The sequence below is a fragment of the Bos javanicus genome, chromosome X (assembly GCF_032452875.1).
Source record: "Bos javanicus breed banteng chromosome X, ARS-OSU_banteng_1.0, whole genome shotgun sequence".
Taxonomy (NCBI): domain Eukaryota; kingdom Metazoa; phylum Chordata; class Mammalia; order Artiodactyla; family Bovidae; genus Bos; species Bos javanicus.
The window spans coordinates 101,664,325-101,683,038 of NC_083897.1; the positions used below are offsets into that span (position 1 = coordinate 101,664,325).

The window sequence follows — 18,714 nt, forward strand, 5'->3', positions numbered from 1 at the left end:
AGAGAAACCATTGATTTAATAACAGCTTTTTCAGGAAGAATAAACAACACTGCATTAAATGTACACAAATTTTTGTCTACTAACTAACCTCTAATAGCATGCATTGATCCTTATTGTTATACACCTTCTTTAACACCTCTCCATTTAAGTCTGAACATTATTGGTGTTTCTTTCTTTCCTAATATCTCTAAAAACTCAACTGTAAGTTTTAGACAATTAGATGTTTGGTTCCTGAGTAATAGCCTTTATGACTCATGCATTGTTCATACTAACTTCACCATCTTTTAAAATTCTGTAATTTATTCTAAGAGATTATTGTTTTGCCTTATGATTGCATTGCCTAGCACACGATGGACAATCTTCTACACACAATTTTTTTGTGTCAATGCTACATCAGACAGTAATATTTAGAAACACTGTAAGTGAAAATTAGGAATCCAAATTGATGTTGCTGCTGATGCTGCTGCTAAGTCGCTTCAGTCGTGTCCGACTCTGTGCGACCCCATAGATGGCAGCCCACCAGGCTCCCCGTCCCTGGGATTCTTCAGGCAAGAACACTGGAGTGGGTTTCCATTTCCTTCTCCAATGCAGGAAAGTGAAAAGTGAAAGTGAAGTCGCTCAGTCATGTCCGACTCTTCGCAACCCCATGGACTGCAGCCTACCAGGCTTCTCTGTCCATGGGATTTTCCAGGCAAGAGTACCGGAGTGGGGTGCCATTGCCTTCTCCAAATTGGTGTTAACATCCAGCTATTTGGGATATGCAATGCAAAGCAAAGAGCGAAATTGACAATAAAATAGAATTACTTCCCCACAAGGTTAAATTTATGCCTTCAAGTTGCATCTAGATGCTTTGTTAAATCCTTATTAAAATGCATTCATGATTGCTTTATGTTTCTTTTAGCTTTAATTTAAGAAGACTGTGATTTCAGGAATATTAACATTAAAATTTTTTCCTTTATAAGGAGGAAATATATATCTGTTATTTAAAGCCAGTTGATTTCAAATTTTATATCCTCTTGACTAGCATCAAAAATCTGAATGCCTTGGGGATCAGGCACATAACCTTATGTAATACAGGGCTTGTGAAGGCCTGTGGGGAATGGAAGGTCACACACCCTGCCAAATGACATTTACATTCCGTTTTCAAGAAAATTATAGCCAGCCTCTAGGACCTTATTTATCTAGTCTCTGCTTGACATCATAAATTATGATAAAACTTTGCATCATAATTATGTTTCTATAAATTTTCATTTCTTGCAATTTTTATTTTAGAGCTTTCTCTCTGGATTCTCTAGTACATCAAGTTCCATTGCAATTAGTTCTTTCACCTTTGTGAGATCACTTTTAATCTATTTGGCATCTATTTTGCTATAATATTTTACCATTTTCTCTCCATCTTCCTTTTCTATCCTTCAATCTCTACTTCTCTGACTTGCTCTCTACATTTCATGCTGGTGTTCGTCAGTCCTGTATTCTCAAGGGGCCAGAACATGAACTGTCAGTCTATCCCTCTTATAGAAATATTGAAGTCCAACCTAAAATAATATCTTTCTTTCTCTTTGTTTCTGTTGAGCATCTTTATTCTCTTTAAATGCATCATTTATTTGATAAATAATGATAATATATATGACAGTGTTGTCAGCTGATCTCAGGCAGTTTGGTCATGCACAAATTTATACCAGTAATATTCAATACATAGAGGTAGGTGGGATATGAATATGCTCTCTACACTTTCCTACACTTCCTACATTTTCCTCTATACTTTACAAGAAAAGAAAGTTTCAAAGTGAATACTACTATAGGAGTAGATAACTTTTTCTTTCTTCCCTTCTAGATTCTTTCACTGGTTGTTGCTCAGTCTTTTCCAACTCTTTGCAACCCCATGGACTGCAGCATGCCAGGCTTCCCTGTCCTTCACTGTCTCCCGGAGTTTGCTCAAACTCACGTCCATTGAATCAGTGATGCCATCCAATGATCTCATCCCTTCTGCCTTCAATCTTTCCCAGCATCAGGGTCTTTTCCAATGAGTCAGCTCTTTGTATCAGGTAGCCAAAGTATTCAGCTTCAGCATCAGTCCTTCCAATGAATATTCAGGGTTGATTTCCTTTAGGATTGACTGATTTGATCTCCTTGCTGTCCAGGGGACTCTCAAGAATCTTCTCCAACACCACACTGGACTAATAATTAAATTGATATATGAAAGATTAATGGAAGAAGAAGAAATTTTGTACATATGGGAGCCCCATAAAAATATGAGACATGTCAGCAGTTGGGTTCTTGTTGCTTATATACCATTCGGAGCTAAGGAGACTGGGACAGGGGTCTGGGGCTTCAAAGAGAAGGAAAATCATTCACAGGAAAATGAGAAGAGCTAGTGTTTGGTAAACAGCTGTTTGCCCTGCCATGCTGATAAGGCTTTCTGATAGAAAACGTTTTCTCTGGTAATAACTCTCTTCCTGGTGCAGGTTTCATATCTAAATTCTTTTAGACAGTTATTGTTGTTTAGTCACTAAGTCGTGTCCAACTCTTTGTGACCCCCATGGATTGTAGCCCACCAGGCTCCTCTGTCCATGGCATTTTCCAGGCAAGAATACTGGAGAGGGTTGCCATTTCCTTCTCCAGGGGGTCTTCCTAACCCAGGGATTGAACCCACATCTCCTGCTTTGGCAATTGGATTCCTTACCACTGAGCTGCCTGGGAAACTTTATGTACTTAAAGGGGAGGTAAAACGTTCTTCCTGTGTCTGCTGGGCTCTGCTTATCCTTAGTTCAAAATAATCCATGTGCTAAAGTGGCACATTCTAGGGTAGCAGGCATATCTTGCTCCTTCTCACTATCTCTACTGAAAGCTTGATGGAGTCCCAGCTCTTTTGTCCTATTAGGTGTTCCAGCAACATCTTCCTCCCCATACCTTTAAAAATTGATATATAACTCATATAACATTTACTATTTTAGTGTTCAATATAATTCAGCATCTCACATCTTTTTCTAAAAATTGAGGTTAAATTTATATGACATAAAATTAATCATTGGCCATTTTATTTTTTAATTTTAGGAGACTATAATTCTTATTTTATTTATTAATTTTTTATTATTACTATTTTTTTTCTTACTTTACAATATTGTATTGGTTTTGCCATACATCAACACGCATCCACCATGGGTGTACACATGTTTCCCATCCTGAATCCCCTCCCACCTGCCTCCCAATACCATCCCTCTGGGTCATCCCAGTGCACCAGCCCCAAGCTTCCTGTATCCTGCATCAAACCTGGACTGGCGATTCATTTCTTATGATATTGCTGCTGCTAAGTCACGTCAGTCATGTCCAACTCTGTGCGACCCCATAGACGGCAGCCCAAATAGGCTTCCCCGTCCCTGGGCTTCTCCAGGCAAGAACACTGGAGTGGGTTGCCATTTCCTTCTCCAATGCATGAAAGTGAAAAGTGAAAGTGAAATCGCTCAGTCCTGTCTGACTCTGTGTGACCCCATGGACTGCAGCCTACCAGGCTCCTCCGTCCATGGGATTCTCCAGGCAAGAGTACTGGAGTGGGGTGCCATTGCCTTCTCTGTCTTATGATATTATACATGTTTTAATGCCATCCCAAATCATCCCCCCTCCCTCTCCCACAGAGTCCAAAAGACTGTTCTGTACATCTGTGTCTCTTTTGCTGTCTCTCCTACAGGGCTGTCATTACCATCTTTCTAAATTCCATATATATGCGGTAGTATACTGTATTGGTGTTTTTCTTTCTGGCTTACTTCACTCTGTATAATAGGCTCCAGTTTCATCCACCTCATTAAAGAGACATGTGTACCCCAATGTTCATCACAGCACTGTTTATAATAGCCAGGACATGGAAGCAACCTAGATGTCCATCAGCAGATGAATGGATAAGAAAGCTGTGGTACATATACACAATGGAGTATTACTCAGCCATTAAAAAGAATACATTTGAATCAGTTCATTGGCCATTTTAAAGTGTGCAGTTCAGTGGCATCTAATATATTCACAGTGTTGTTCAACCATCACCTCTATTTAATTCCAAGACATTTCCATCATCCCAGAAGGAAACCCTGTACCCACCCAACAACACCTGGAAATGTTCACTCAACACAAATATGACAACCTTTTAGTAGTGGGTTTGGCTAACTTTCTAACTGAAATCAGGCCAGATAAATTCCCTAAGAAAGCAACTGAATGTAGGACCATTTTATAATGAAGCCAAAGGTACCAGTATAGATACCTGAAAGGTATAGATGTCTGGGCTCACTAGATTCCTAAAACCTTATCTGGTAAAGACAGTGCCTGATCAGTAACTGATCCATTCATTTTGAATATGATTATTTCACTAACTAAAACTCGTTTCTAATATTCTTTATGGTAGTTAGCAAAGCCTTTTCTGTTGATGAGAGATAAATTACTGAGGCATTTTGTCAGCTACTTCTGAAGTGTGGGCTTCTGATGGAAATTTGCTAAACAGCCCTGGAGCGTGTAATCCTAATTAGGGTCACTGACCACCCCTAGAGGTTAGATTGTGCCTCACAGACCCACTCACATATATTGTCTGTGTTGAATTAACTTGGTATTACAACATATGCAGAATTAACTTTTACTCCTTTAATTATAAAAATTGGACAAAAATGAGAGCAAAGGAAGTATTAAAATGGAACTCTGAAGGAGCCTGTGCCCCAGGCCAAGATTGAAATGGTCTGGCATTGAGCTAGGCTTTTTGAGATTCCTGAACACAAGCATAAGGTTGGGTCTCCAGTGCATTGGAAGAATTTAAGCTCTGCCTGTTTGAATTCCCTCAAGGCAAGCCATCAGCAGGACCAGAAATCAGAATAATTTTATCCTTAAAAGCAAGATGTGTGTATATGAAGTTGCTCAGTTGTGTCCGACTCTTGTGACCTCATGGACTGTAGTCTGCCAGTCTCCTCTGTCCATGAAATTCTACAGGCAAGAATACTGGAGTGGGTAGCCATTTCCTTCTCCAAGGGATCTTCCTGACCCAGGGATCAAACCAGGTCTCCTGCATTGCAGATGAATTCTTTACCATGTGAGCCACCAAGGAAACCAAGATAGCTTTCTATTATTTTTAACGAGAGAAAAATAACAAAACTTATATTCATCTTCTTGGAAAGAATATTATTTTTTCTGTAACACATACATACAGAATCACACTGTGAAGTTCCAAGGACAGATTCTAGTTCAATTTATGGTAGAGTTGAATGATGGATTTATTGTTTGAATATCATTTTCTCATTCTAATCGGATGATAATGAAACAGCAACAAACCTAGATTGTATATCCATTCTCATAGCTGATGTGTAGAATGTCTTTCTGCAAAACCTAGATTGTATATCCATTCTCATAGCTGATGTGTAGAATGTCTTTCTGCAAACATTTCCTCAACTGTTTTCTTTACATTAAAAAAAAAAGTAGGCAGTGGCTTTGTTGATTTTAAGCTTGCTCAATTTTTTTTTCATTTCTTAGTTTCTAATTATGATTCCAACAGGTATTATCATTTGATGCCTATTTAGAAGATGAAGTGCCTGATAAAAGTCAAGAAAACTATAGAATAAGACGCTATAAAATCTACTTCTACCTTGAAGATGACACAGTTGAAGTAAATGAACCAGTGTTGCAAAATAGTGGACTGCCTCAAGGTATCTGTTTAAAGCAGAGTTATGGTTCTTTCACTTGTAACTACTGCCTTTATGTACTACTTTCTCTAGCTTTTTTAAAGGCCCCATGCTACTGCTTGGGTATCTAACTTGTTGACAATGGTGAATATAAACGTGCTGTTACCAGCTTTCTATGCCTCATACCTCAACACTGGCCATGTCACTCACTTGTCTGTTGTCATCATTGTATCCTTCACGTGTTGCTCTAGTATGAGCAAACACTCCTCTGTCTTTGTCTCTGTTCTTCAAACTCTTTTTTGTCTTTTTGCTATGACCACATTACGTCCTTCACAACACTCTCAGGGGAACAAAGAAGACTGGTCTCCACTGCCACTTTCAGACAGAGGTTCTCTCTCCTTTTTTAAATTCACTGCCATTTGCTTCAACCACTGTCTCCTCATCTTCATCCCTGTTAAGTACAGGCTTTCATAGTGCTTCAAGAGAAGGCTATTGCTCCTTTGCCCCACATATATCAGTCATCTTTATCCATACTCCACTTCAGCCAGACAAGAATTAGCTTTCTGATGTGAAGAGAAGCTAACTGTTGGTTGCTTTAGTAGAATCATGGCAGAGGTCAAGGGAGGTGACTGATTTCTTCTGAGTGTGGAAGTCCTTGACTTGGGATGATGCCAAGTTCTGGGTGCCTTCAAGGGAGAGCAACCATGATAATGAAAGGACTGAAGATTTGTCATGTGTAAGAGATACTAGTAAAAAGGGATGTTTACCTATAAACAGAAGACTCAAGTATGCCTAATGAATGTCTTAAGGAATCTAAAGGGCTGTCCTGTTGGGGAGGGGTGATCTAGTTTTCTATATCCTCATGGACAGGATGTAGGGGGTCAGAAGAGGACTAATTTCCTCTTCTAGTCAGTAAGAGAAATAATTTTCTGGCAGAGAAGTTCACACATTTAGGACAAGGTACAAGTGGGTCAGAGGGCTACCCTGCATGGAGTAGGCAATGATCCTCTCTCTCTTTCTGTTGTGTCATTTATTTGGAGAATTTATGGCTTAATGATGAATCTTTTAGAAAACATAGAAATGCTTTGATATTTAAAAAAAGATTTTCACAAACTTTTAAGGTTGAAGTGTGACATTTTGTAAAGGGACAAGAGAACTTTATACTTAAAAAAATTGTATTGAAGTATATTTGATTTACAATGTTATGTTAGTTTCAGGTATACAGCAAACCAAATCAGTTACATGTATACATATATCCACTTTTTTTTAAGGATTTTTTTTCCCATATAGGTCATTCAGTTCAGTTCAGTTGCTCAGTTGTGTCCGACTCTTTGCGACCCCATGAATTGCAGCACGCCAGGCCTCCCTGTCCATCACCAACTCCCAGAGTTCATTCAAACTCACGTCCATCGAGTCAGTGATGCCATCCAGCCATCTCATCTTCTGTCATCCCCTTTTCCTCCTACCCCCAAGCCCTCCCAGAATAAGAGTCTTCCAGTGAGTCAACTCTTCACATGAGGTAGCCAAAGTACTGGAGTTTCAGCTTTAGCATCATTCCTTCCAAAGAACACCCAGGACTGATCTCCTTTAGGATGGACTGGTTGGATCTCCTTGCAGTCCAAGGGACTCTCAAGAGTCTTCTCCAACACCACAGTTCAAAAGCATCCATTCTTTGGTGCTCAGCTTTCTTCACAGTCCAATTCTCGCATCCATATATGACCACTGGAAAAACCATAGCCTTGACTAGATGGACCTTTGTTGGCAAAGTTATGTCTTTGCTTTTCAATATGCTATCTAGGTTGGTCATAACTTTCCTTCCAAGGAGTAAGCATCTTTTAATTTCATGGCTGCAGTCACCATCTGCAGAGATTTTGGAACCCCAGAAAATAGTCTGACACTGTTTCCACTGTTTCCCCATCTATTTGCCATGAAGTGATGGGACCAGATGCCATGATCTTCGTTTTCTGAATGTTGAGCTTTAAGCCAACTTTTTCACTCTCCTCTTTCACTTTCATCAAGAGGCTTTTTAGTTCCTCTTCACTTTCTGTCATAAGGGTGGTGTCATCTGCGTATCTGAGGTTATTGATATTTCTCCCAGCAATCTTGATTCCAGCTTGTGCTTCTTCCAGCCCAGCGTTTCTCATGATGTACTCTGCATATAAGTTCAATAAGCAGGGTGACAATATACAGCCTTGACGTACTCCTTTTCCTATTTGGAACCAGTCTGTTGTTCCACGTCCAGTTCTAACTGTTGCTTTCTGACCTGCATACAGGTTTCTCAAGAGGCAGGTCAGGTGGTCTGGTATTCCCATCTCTTTCAGAATTTTCCACAGTTTATTGTGATCCACACAGTCAAAGGCTTTGGCATAGTCAATAAAGCAGAAATAGATGTTTTTCTGAAACTGTATTGCTTTTTTGATGATCCAGCAGATGTTGGCAATTTGATCTCTGGTTCCTCTGCCTTTTATAAAACCAGCTTGAACATCTGGAAGTTCATGGTTCACGTATTGCTGAAGCCTGGCTTGGAGAACTTTGAGCATTACTTTACTAGCGTGTGAGATGAGTGCAATTGTGTGGTAGTTTGAACATTCTTTGGCATTGCCTTTCTTTGGGATTGGAATGAAAACTGACCTTTTCCAGTCCTGTGGCCACTGCTGAGTTTTCCAAATTTGCTGGCATATTGAGTGCAGCACTTTCACAGTGTCATCTTTCAGGATTTGAAATAGCTCAACTGGAATTCCATCACCTCCACTTTGTTCGTAGTGATGCTTTCTAAGGCCCACTTGACTTCCCTTTCCAGGATGTCTGGCTCTAGGTGAGTGATCACAGCATTGTGATTATCTTGGTTGTGAAGATCTTTTTGTACAGTTCTTCTGTGTATTCTTGCCACCTCTTCTTAATCTTCTGCTTCTGTTAGGTCCATACCTTTTCTGTCCCTTATCGAGCCCATCTTTGCATGAAATGTTCCCTTGGTATCTCTAATTTTCTTGAGGAGATCTCTAGTCTTTCCCATTCTGTTGTTTTCCTCTATTTCTTTGCATTGATCACTGAGGAAGGCTTTCTTATCTCTCCTTGCTATTCTTTGGAACTCTGCATTCAGATGCTTATGTCTTTCCTTTTTTCCTTTGCTTTTTGCTTCTCTTCTTTTCACAGCTATTTGTAAGGCCTCCCCAGACATCGATTTTGCTTTTTTTGCATTTCTTTTCCATGGGGATGGTCTTGATCCCTGTCTCCTGTACAGTGTCACGAACCTCAGTCCATAGTTCATCAGGCACTCTATCTATCAGATCTAGTCCCTTAAATCTATAGGTCATTACAGAATATTAGAGTTCCCTGCGCTAAGTATGTTCTTATTAGTTATCTATTTTATGTATAGTAATATGTATATATCAATCTCAATCTCCCAATTTCTCTCTCTCCCCCATCTAGTAACTGTAAGATTGTTTTCTACATCTGTGACTCTACGTCTGTTTTGTAAATAAGTTCATTTGTATTATTTTTTTAGATTCCATATGTAAACAGTATCATATATTTATAGGTCTGTTTATGGTCATTTAAAACATATAAAATGCTGTTCTTAAATACTGACAATAATGTATTAGAAAACATTTAAATAATTACTTCAAAATATTAAGAAAATTTACAGCTTTTCATTTCCATGAACATCTGTTTTGCCTAAGTTCATTGGTTTAAGTAAGTGATGTTATTGTTTCAGTAAAAAAAGTATTTTCTTGTAAATTTTCTCTTAAATGCTTTACTCTGATATTCCCTAACTAAGCTTTGCTTATTATTTTTTATTACCTCCTCACATGACATAAGATTTACACAAGTGATGGACTGGAGCTCATACGACATTCTGAACCTGCATTTGTGACTTGCATTATGTTTTTATTATTACTTTAAGACAAAAATTCATATTATCTGTAGCTCACTGGCCCCTGTCCAGTGAATCTTAGTTTTATTAAACTTCAAGAAGAAAAATGAAATGTAACCTCTATGAGGATCTTGGAAAGACTTTTATTAAGACTTTTTGATTCACTAAGCCTCTTGATTTTAAATCTCACATAGGCAGATTACAAAGGCAAATTGAAGGTAGTTATAATGATTGATTTTGAAAATAATTTTTATGTAATAGGAGGGAATGTTGTTCATAAAGAATCGGAGAGGGGGTGAACCTTAGGAAAAGACAGCTTTCAAGTCTCTTTCAGAATTTCTGATTCCCTCACTCTGATCAGGACATTTCCCTAATTGAGACATATCAAGTGCTATGAACAGAATACATAGTAATCATGATATGTAACAAGGCTGAATTTGTTGGCAAAGTGGAGATACCTAGTGGGCTATCACAAGTCCTGTGGAAAACAAACAGAAATAACTGCTCTATCATCAAGCTTCATTCAGAGACAGAGCAGTCTCTCTTGAAATATTTAATATGATTCTTGTTAAGGAAGGTCTGTTAGGACAAAGGATACTTTGCAAATTCATTGTATGTCTTCTTCAAGCTTTCCTAAATTAAACAATTGGAAAAAAAAAAAAAAACAATTGGGAGGGGGGAAATGAGTATACTGAGCCAGGGGCTCAAGCTCAGTGGGATGGGTAGGTAGTGTTTCTTTCATCTGCCCTTTCAGTGGCTTGGGACTGCTTTTTTGCACATATGGAACCTTGGAAGAGATTAAGGGTCACATTTAGGTGCTGGGCACTGACAGTGCTCCTGTTACATCCATAGGGTTTTGATATTTTCTGAATCAACTGGGAGGTTAGATGCACCAGTTTTTTTTTAGTAGAGCTGACCATTCAGAAATGAGTGCACCTGGATGAATTATAGCCTCCCTTTGTAGCTGCCTCTCTTATGTAATTTTTTTAAGGAGAGGGGACTTTGAAATAAGCCAGAAATAAAAGAGCCATCCCTTAGCACAGTGCCAAAGTAGGCATTCAATTTTGTGAAGCTCCTCATCAGAACAACATATTCACAAATCCTTGTTGGCAGAGAGATGTGTGTGAAAAGTCAAGTCACTGAGGCACGTCAAGACTTGCTTTCATTCCTTGCCAGGGCATCATTCTCTTTGGGTAGATGCATTATATTTACAGAATTTGTTGCTGTTCTGCTGGGGTATAGTTAAAACAATGTGATGCCAAGCCAAGAATGTCAGAGGTTAATCCCAATAGTTTTACCTCTGATTGTCTAACAGGACAATTATTTGTCAAATGCTGCCAAGTCCAAACTAATCTAGTGTAAGGAAAGGATAACCATTAGAAATATGCCATGAGTTTCTGGTAGGGTCTGTACGAGTTCTCACGGGAATGCCATCGTCAGAATCTCCTGATCCACCCCCAGAATTTCTGATTCAGTAGGCCTGGGGTCAGGGAATAACTTCTACTTGATTCTCAGTGTATCCTTGGTTAAGAATATTGTTCTCCACTAATGATTTGTATTGGTTCTTCAACGGGGTAGTATTTCATACGTATATATCTATATATAAAGTATAGATGTACTATAATGTGTACTATATATATTTACATTTTATACTTTAAGACGATCTACCTGAATCAGGCAAATGTAATCACAAAATAGAAGGCATTTATTTATACTGGGCATATGCTGTATCTAAATATACATCCCATAAAGTAGACTGGTAGGGTGATAGTAAGGTTGCCAGATAAAATACAGGATACCTGGTTAAATTTGAAGTTCTTAGTATAACTATGCCCCCCCAATATTGTATGGGACATACCTATACTAAAAATTATTCATTATTTATCTGAAATTCAAGTTTAACCAGGCATCTCATTTTTTTCAGTTTGCTAAATCTGGCAGCCCCAGAGGGTAGACCTTGGGGAGGGAATTGTCACTAAATGTAGCTGAGTAAAATTTAGGAGTGGAGGTAAGCCATTGGTCTGTGAAGATAGGTGCTTGGTGCATGGTGGCTGTTCAGTAAGTTTGATGATGAAAGGAAGAAAGAAAAGGAGGGAGTGAAAAAGGAAAGGAAAAGTGATAGACAATGATAGCACAATGCAGGCATCATGAATTATATGAGGTACTTTGAGGAGTCAGAGGTGGAAATACCAGTATCCATTAGAGGATAAGGCATTTGAGTAGTACCTCAAAAGTTTCTCCAGATAAAGATAGAAGAGGAAGGCATGTTAGTCAGAAGGAACAGCATGAGGTGAAGAGGTAGGAGAGTGGTGAGGACAGTGTTAGTCACTCAGTTGTGGCCAACTCTTTGTGATCCCATAGACTGTAGCCTGCCAGCTTCTCTGTCCATGGAGTTCTCCAGGCAAGAATACTGGAGTGGGTAGCCATTACCTTCTCCAGGGGATATTCCTGACCTAGGGATTGAACCCATGTCCCCTGCATTGCAGGCAAATTCTTTACCATCTGAGCCACAGGGAAGCCCCAGGAGGAGAGAAGTTGGGAGGTATTTGGGAGCAGATATAGAATGTGTGAGGAAAACTAGGCAAGAAGGTGGTAACGCAAGAGGACAGAACACCCAACATGCCATCATTTGGGGCTCATTCAGTGGCTAGGGGGAGATGCATAGGATTATGATCAGAGATACAGAATTCAGAAATTTTTATTCTTTTGCTGTAAGACTAAGTATCAGGCCAACTATATTTAAAAAGTTATTCCCATGAAATCAAACTCCATAAAGATGATGTTTTATAAAATTAAAAGTGGAATGCTAATTTTAGTGAAGGAGTGAACAAAAGAGGAAAAGATACTCTGTCATTTCTGATCACAATGAGTAGTCTTAATATTTTTAGGAGATAAACTTTAGTAGATATGAAAAGTGAAAGTCGCTCAGTCGTGTCTTACTATTTGCCATCCCATGGACTATGCAGTCCATGGAATTCTCCATGCCAGAATACTGGAGTGGGTAGCCTTTCCTTTCTCCAGGGGATCTTCCCAACCCAGGGATTGAACCCAGATCTCCTGCATTGCGGGCAGATTCTTTACCAGCTGAGCTGGACATGACAAGTGGGAATTCCACTTGTATATTCATTAACATAAGAAATACCTGCCTCTAGACTTGGATGTGCCTTAAGTCTGCAGTGTTACTAAAATGAACTAAACACACTTAAGTTAGAGATAAGAGATTGGAGTCTTAATTCTTGAAGGTGATTTCCTAAAAACTAAATTTAGTAGAATGAGCAAAGATCTAAAGCAATTCCCAACTGAACGAAATGAAAACACATTCAACATAAATGAATATATCATCATTTTGATCTAAACCACAGGGAAATGTTAGAAAGTTAAAGCTTGTAGAATATAATCAGAGAGCAGGACCTTTAAAAAGAAAGACATGTAAAATATGAAGATAAGGAAGAGCTGAAAAGCAGACACCTGATGCCTGGATATTTCCCCAAATTGTCTTTATGGGCCAATTAAGAAAATAAACATCTGAAAATTTCAAGGGCAGATACAGTACTTTTGTTGTTGTTTTTCCATGGGGTCCCAAAAAGTTAGACATGACTGAGTGACTAACACTTCTCACTTTACATTTTGTCATGTTATATACCTTGATCTCAGGTGCTCTTCAACATGTGCCAAAGACATGGCATCCTCCATATTTCTTTGATATTCAGAAGAACCACTTACTGGTGGTTTCTGCCATTTATCATGAAAGACTATAACCATACAAATACCAATAAATAGAAATTTCATTCCCCAAAGGACACAGTTGAGAGATCCTACTAATATTTGTGAAAGCTCTCACGTGTGACTATCTTTCAAATGCCCCACGTTAGTTTTTGATTAACATGGAATTGTGACCTTGGATTTCTTGTTATTAAAATTTTCTTGTTTAGTGTTAGATCTGCCTTCTCTTTTCAACCCATGGATGGTCCAGATTCTCTCTTGTTACCACAAGGAACTACCCTGGCTTCTTTTCTTTTATTATTTTTTTAATATAAATTTATTTATTTTAATTGGAAGCTAATTAATTTACAATATTGTATTGGTTTTGCCATACATCATCATGAATCTGCCACAGGTGTACTGTGAAATGAATCGCCAGTCCCCTGGCTTCTTGTAAGAACCATCTAGGGAGAAGAGTGTGGGACCTAACATAAGAAAGCGTGTGGAGGTCGCAGATACACAGGCTCTGCAAGGAGGGACAGCTGATGCGGTGGTGTTGACTCCGGAGGGGGGAATTGTTGCCACTGACAAATGGGCCCTCTCCAGAAACAAACTCTTAGGGAAGAGAGAGGCTGTTCTTTTGCAAGAGCGGCTCCATTATCTCTTTCACGGTGGCTGGCTGCTCTTCTCCACATTTCTAGCCTGTTTTGCCTAAGACATTCCCTCCTCTCCTCCACTTAGGTAACTTGTGGCTGTAGTATAGTGAAATACAGTTCAGTGTAGACTGTGGAGCAATGGCACTTACTTAGGGCTTGAAAAACCCAGGTTCAAGACACTTCTCTGCCATTTGTGAGTGCATAACCTTGGGCACATCACTTAACCATCTTGAGTTTTCTCATCCATAAACTGAGTATTTGTATTTCATACATTATCTGCATCGTGCAATTATTGAAGATTAAATGAGAAGAATATATGAAAGTATATCCTAGGGCCATGATGATGATTATAATAATTATTATTTAAAAGTTTAGTGGGTGGGCCAGTTCTTCCCACTTAGAAAAATATAGGATTCCTATTTGAAGTCTTACTAAAGAGAAATCAGCACGGATTTGCTTATTTTAATTTGTATAATGAAGTACACATGCAAGATAGATGGAATTCCTGAAGAAACTCTTGGCTGTTGAATAAATCTTATATATTTTAAAAGCTGTCAGCTATACTTAAAAATATAAGTATTTTTAAAGAGATACATAATGGTTTGTGGAAGTACCTGGAATGCCCATGCTTTTATAAGGGTGTTCAAGTATACAATTTGTTCTAAATGTCTAATCTTGAATGATTAAATAATTTGCATACTGTTTTCAGTGGCATGAATTAAGGGCTAATTGAAGTATAATTTTTTGCAGTAAAATTATATCATCTTTTATGTAGTACATTTAAAAATATTCTAGGCCAGTTTTAATTTTACAGTTTTTTTTTATTTTAATTTAATGTAGCAAGTAATTAAAAATTGCTACAAAGAAAAGAAGATGAAAATGATTTTAGTTAATTTCCCCTCAACAGAATGAAAAGATGATTAGTAGAATAATGGAACAGAGCTCAACACAGTTCCTGGCACATAAAGATATTCATTAAATGTTCTTTAATGAATAAGGAATGAATAATTTCTAAGTTTTTCTAGACTTTGGGAAAAGACACTATTCTCAGTGCTACAGAAAATATGAGGAAGATTGCTTGACATCTTTATAATAAAATGCCTCCATTATGGTACAGGTTACACAAGCCAATTTTTCTTGAACCATTAGACCCTCAGTTTGCTCTGCTTGCCTTTTCTTCTTTTGTCTTTGCTCCTAGAGTAGATTCCCAGACTTAAGTCAGCTTACAGATATTGAGAGACATTCCTCCATGGTTATCTTGCATTTCTGTGAATCTTGCAAGCAGAGACACTGACTGCTCTTTGTTCTGGATTATCTTTTCAAGGATGTTGATAGAGCACACAGCTTTGGAAGACAAAGATAGTCTCTCCTTCTGGAACAAAAGGCAAGTTTGCTCACAGCCTTGGAAAACAGAGGTGATGTCTCCCTCCAGAATAAAGGGCAGACATGTTTACTGTACAGTCTAGTAAAGATAGGGGACTTCCCAGACAGTAAAGAATCTGCCTGCAATGCAGGAGACATAGGAGACTCGGGTTTGCTCCTTGGGTTGGTAGAATCCCCTAGAGAAGGAAATGGCAACCCATTCCAGTATTCTTGCCTGGAGAATCCCATGGACAGAGAAGCCTGGTGGGTTCTCTGTTCCATTATTCTACAGTCCATGGGGGTCACAAGCATTGAACACAACTGAGTCATTGAGCATGCACGCATTAATAAAGATAATGTCTCCCTCTGAGACAAAAGGCAGGGATGCGTATTGTCCATTACAAAAGATTCAGTTTCCCTCAGCTCAGGGTTCCTGTCCTGTAGTGTAAAGCACTGTGTGTGCAGAAGTTACCTGGCCCTTGTTGTGTCACTCTTTGGAAATCGGGGCTCAGAAAATTGGTACCAAAATATTGATGTTCTGGGTACTGTTATTACTGTGAGTAATAAACTGCCCTTTGTCTGTCACCAAAGCATCTCATATCATCTACCAGCATCCTTGAAATTGTGGCAGGCTAACTTGTCAGCTAGCAAGCAGGATAAAATCTCAATCCCTAAATAATTCTTGACAACAGGTTTCAGCAGTGTTACGGTAAGTTGCTGGTTATGGTGTGGTATAGTTGATACATTCATCTAGTTAGGGAGCCTTTTTTACCTCCAGTGGCTAGTTACCATTTAGGTGTTCTCAGGGACCCTGGGTCCATACTCTCAAGAAAAAAAGTGAATGGGTATCATAGGGTTGAAAGTAGAAGGTACTATGAAGCCTGTGCTAACTCTCACTTTGTGGGAGTGGTTGGGTGGAGGTGGACAGAGGCTGTAGAGAAAGGCGGAGGGAGAAGAGGTTGGTAGAAGGAACAAGATTCCAAGAAGCTTCAAAGCAACATAGAGTCATCTGTGCTTATGGAAGCTGTAAATCAAGGTGTTGGCATCTACCATAGTGAGGCTTAGTAGTTTTCTTTTTTCAGTCAAGAGTGCATTTTTGTGAGTACTCTGGTTTGGGGTCTTAGTTCCTTGTTTAGCGTACTCACATTGAGTGCTTGTGAGTGAAAAAGTGAGCATGCTTGTTTTGGGAAAAACATGATGGCAGTGTCTGGCACATTGGGTCACCCTGTTTAGTACTCCCTTCTCCTTCCCTCCTTCCATAGTCTTTGTGTGCACACACTAAGTTGCTTCAGTTGTGTCCAACTCTGTGCAACCCTATGAACTGTATGTGGCCAGGTTCTCTGTCCATGGGATTCCCCAGGCAAGAATATTGGAGTGGATTGCCATGCCCTCCTCCAGGGGATCTTCCCGACCCAGGGATCAAACCTGCATCTCTTAAGCCTCCTGCATTGGCAGGCAGGTTCTTTACTACTAGTGCCACCTAGGATTACTTTATAATAGAGTAAGCCCTAGTACCACTTAGGCAACTCTAACAACGTACAAGGCTGGTCAAATTAACTCTGAATCTCAGGAGCCCCAGCTCCCTGTGGAACCATCAGAGTTTGAACATTCTGATGCTACTTCTCCAAGAGCCAGTCCTTTGCCCACTTCACCACGGTGAGAAAACATTCAGGGTTGTTATAAAGATGTGCTCTGATCTCTTGCTGGTGAGCCATATGATGAAACAATTGTGTTTTATTTCACACTGTAGGAATTTTTATCCGGCGTCATCGGATTTCTCTCCCACCTCCTAATGAGGATCAGTTTTATACTGTGCATCACTTTAATGTCAACACCGACATTGTCTTTTATGGTCGAACGTTCAAGATTTATGACTGTGACGCATTCACAAAAAACTTCTTGACAAAAATAGGAGTCAAATTAAATCCCCCAGGACAATGTCCAGAAGATCCTTACATGAAAACACGGAGAGAGGTAAGTTGACTTATCCATGAGCTCTAGTCTTCAAGATGAGAATCCGTTCAGAATCAGTGAATGGTATCAGTACTTCTGATGCCCAGGTGAAAGGACTTGGGGGGCCATGGTCACTGGAGTTGTCCTCTTTTCCTTTGGGCTGGACAGAGGCTGGGGGTTGGCTTCGGTGCAGGAAAGACTCACTCTCTGCCTTCACCCCTACTTCTCTTTACAGAGAGTGGCCCTTCCAGGCAGGGTGAGTCTTCATGAGTTGCCCATATGGGATGGTTTCTAAGAGCCTGGGGTTGGCTTTGTAGTCACTGACACTCAAACAGTTGGGCCCACTCTTACCTGGCTTTTCTTTTCCCATTTTAGTTGCCTAACTCTGGGGAAAATCTTTGCTCCTGTGCTACTGATATACTCAACCAAGCTTTGGGTACACCTTTTTCTTTCTTAAGACTCCCAGCTTCCTTTAAGGTGACATCAGATGCAGAGAGGTTCAAGAATGAGGAGGGCCATGATTTTGATGTGCTCCCATGATAACAGGATGCTTATTGGCAAAGTCTGATCCAAGCCAGTGTAGGGAGGAAAGAATCAGTGTTAGTAGTATTATTATAGTCTTTCCAGAGTTTTTTTTTTTTTTTTTTAATGAGACCTTGGCCCAAATTTTATTGTTTTACAGAAAAATCTGAATACCTAAAAGGGCAGGTGTTATTATGTGGAAGGTCACCTACCTCACCAGTCTTCTTGCTAGGACTTGAACTCAAATCTCTTGCTTCTTATCCTGCTTTTAATTATTCTCATTTGTTTCTCTTTTTATTGACGTATGATCATGCACAATAAAATGCACAGAAATTAAATATACAGTTTGATGGGTCTTAACAAATGCATACACCCATGTAATCCACACCCAAAATCACAGTCTAGAACATTTCCATCCTCCTAGAAAGTTCCTGCATGCCTTTTTCCAATCTGTCCTTCCCCCCACCCAGGGATAAGCACTATTCTCATTTCTATCCCTATAGATTAGTTTGGTCTCATTTTTATTGTTTCTAAAACTTGTAATTAACTTCTTTGCAGAAAGATAACATAAAATTTAGAGTAAAAATCTCCTTTGATTCTGCTTTGATCTCTTGTTAAAAGCTGCATGTAGGATCATTCATCTATTCCTGCCTCCTAGCCCCATCAGAATTATCCTTTAATATTGTAGACATAGACCCCTCCTGAGAAATATAGATTGTTGACCCTGGAATATGTAAGGTGAAATCCTTGTGGCAATATTCTTGTGTGTATTGGCATGCAAGGAGATTTATGGTTTGGGTTCATTTCTGTGTTTTTCCAAATGCCCTGGAAGTAAGAGTCTGGATAAATACAAAAGTCTTTAGAACCAGCAGAGAGAAACCAAAAGAAATGGATCTATATGATTTATCACCCTTTGCATCTGGCCACACTCATTCACTAACAGCTTGTATTATATGATAGTGATTGTGAGTGATGATGCATAATATGAAATACATAGGAA

General features: G+C 39.2%; 1 protein-coding gene across 5 annotated transcripts in view; it reads left to right on the forward strand.

Annotated features, from left to right (window-relative positions):
- Positions 1–18,714, forward strand: part of EFHC2 (EF-hand domain containing 2) — a 240,422-nt gene that overhangs the window by 94,375 nt on the left and 127,333 nt on the right. For all 5 annotated transcript variants that reach the window (XM_061410374.1, XM_061410378.1, XM_061410379.1 and 2 more), the window contains exons 3-4: positions 5,519–5,669; positions 16,990–17,213. In XM_061410374.1, the coding sequence (XP_061266358.1) occupies positions 5,519–5,669; positions 16,990–17,213 (375 nt within the window). The remainder of the gene's footprint in view (positions 1–5,518; positions 5,670–16,989; positions 17,214–18,714) is intronic.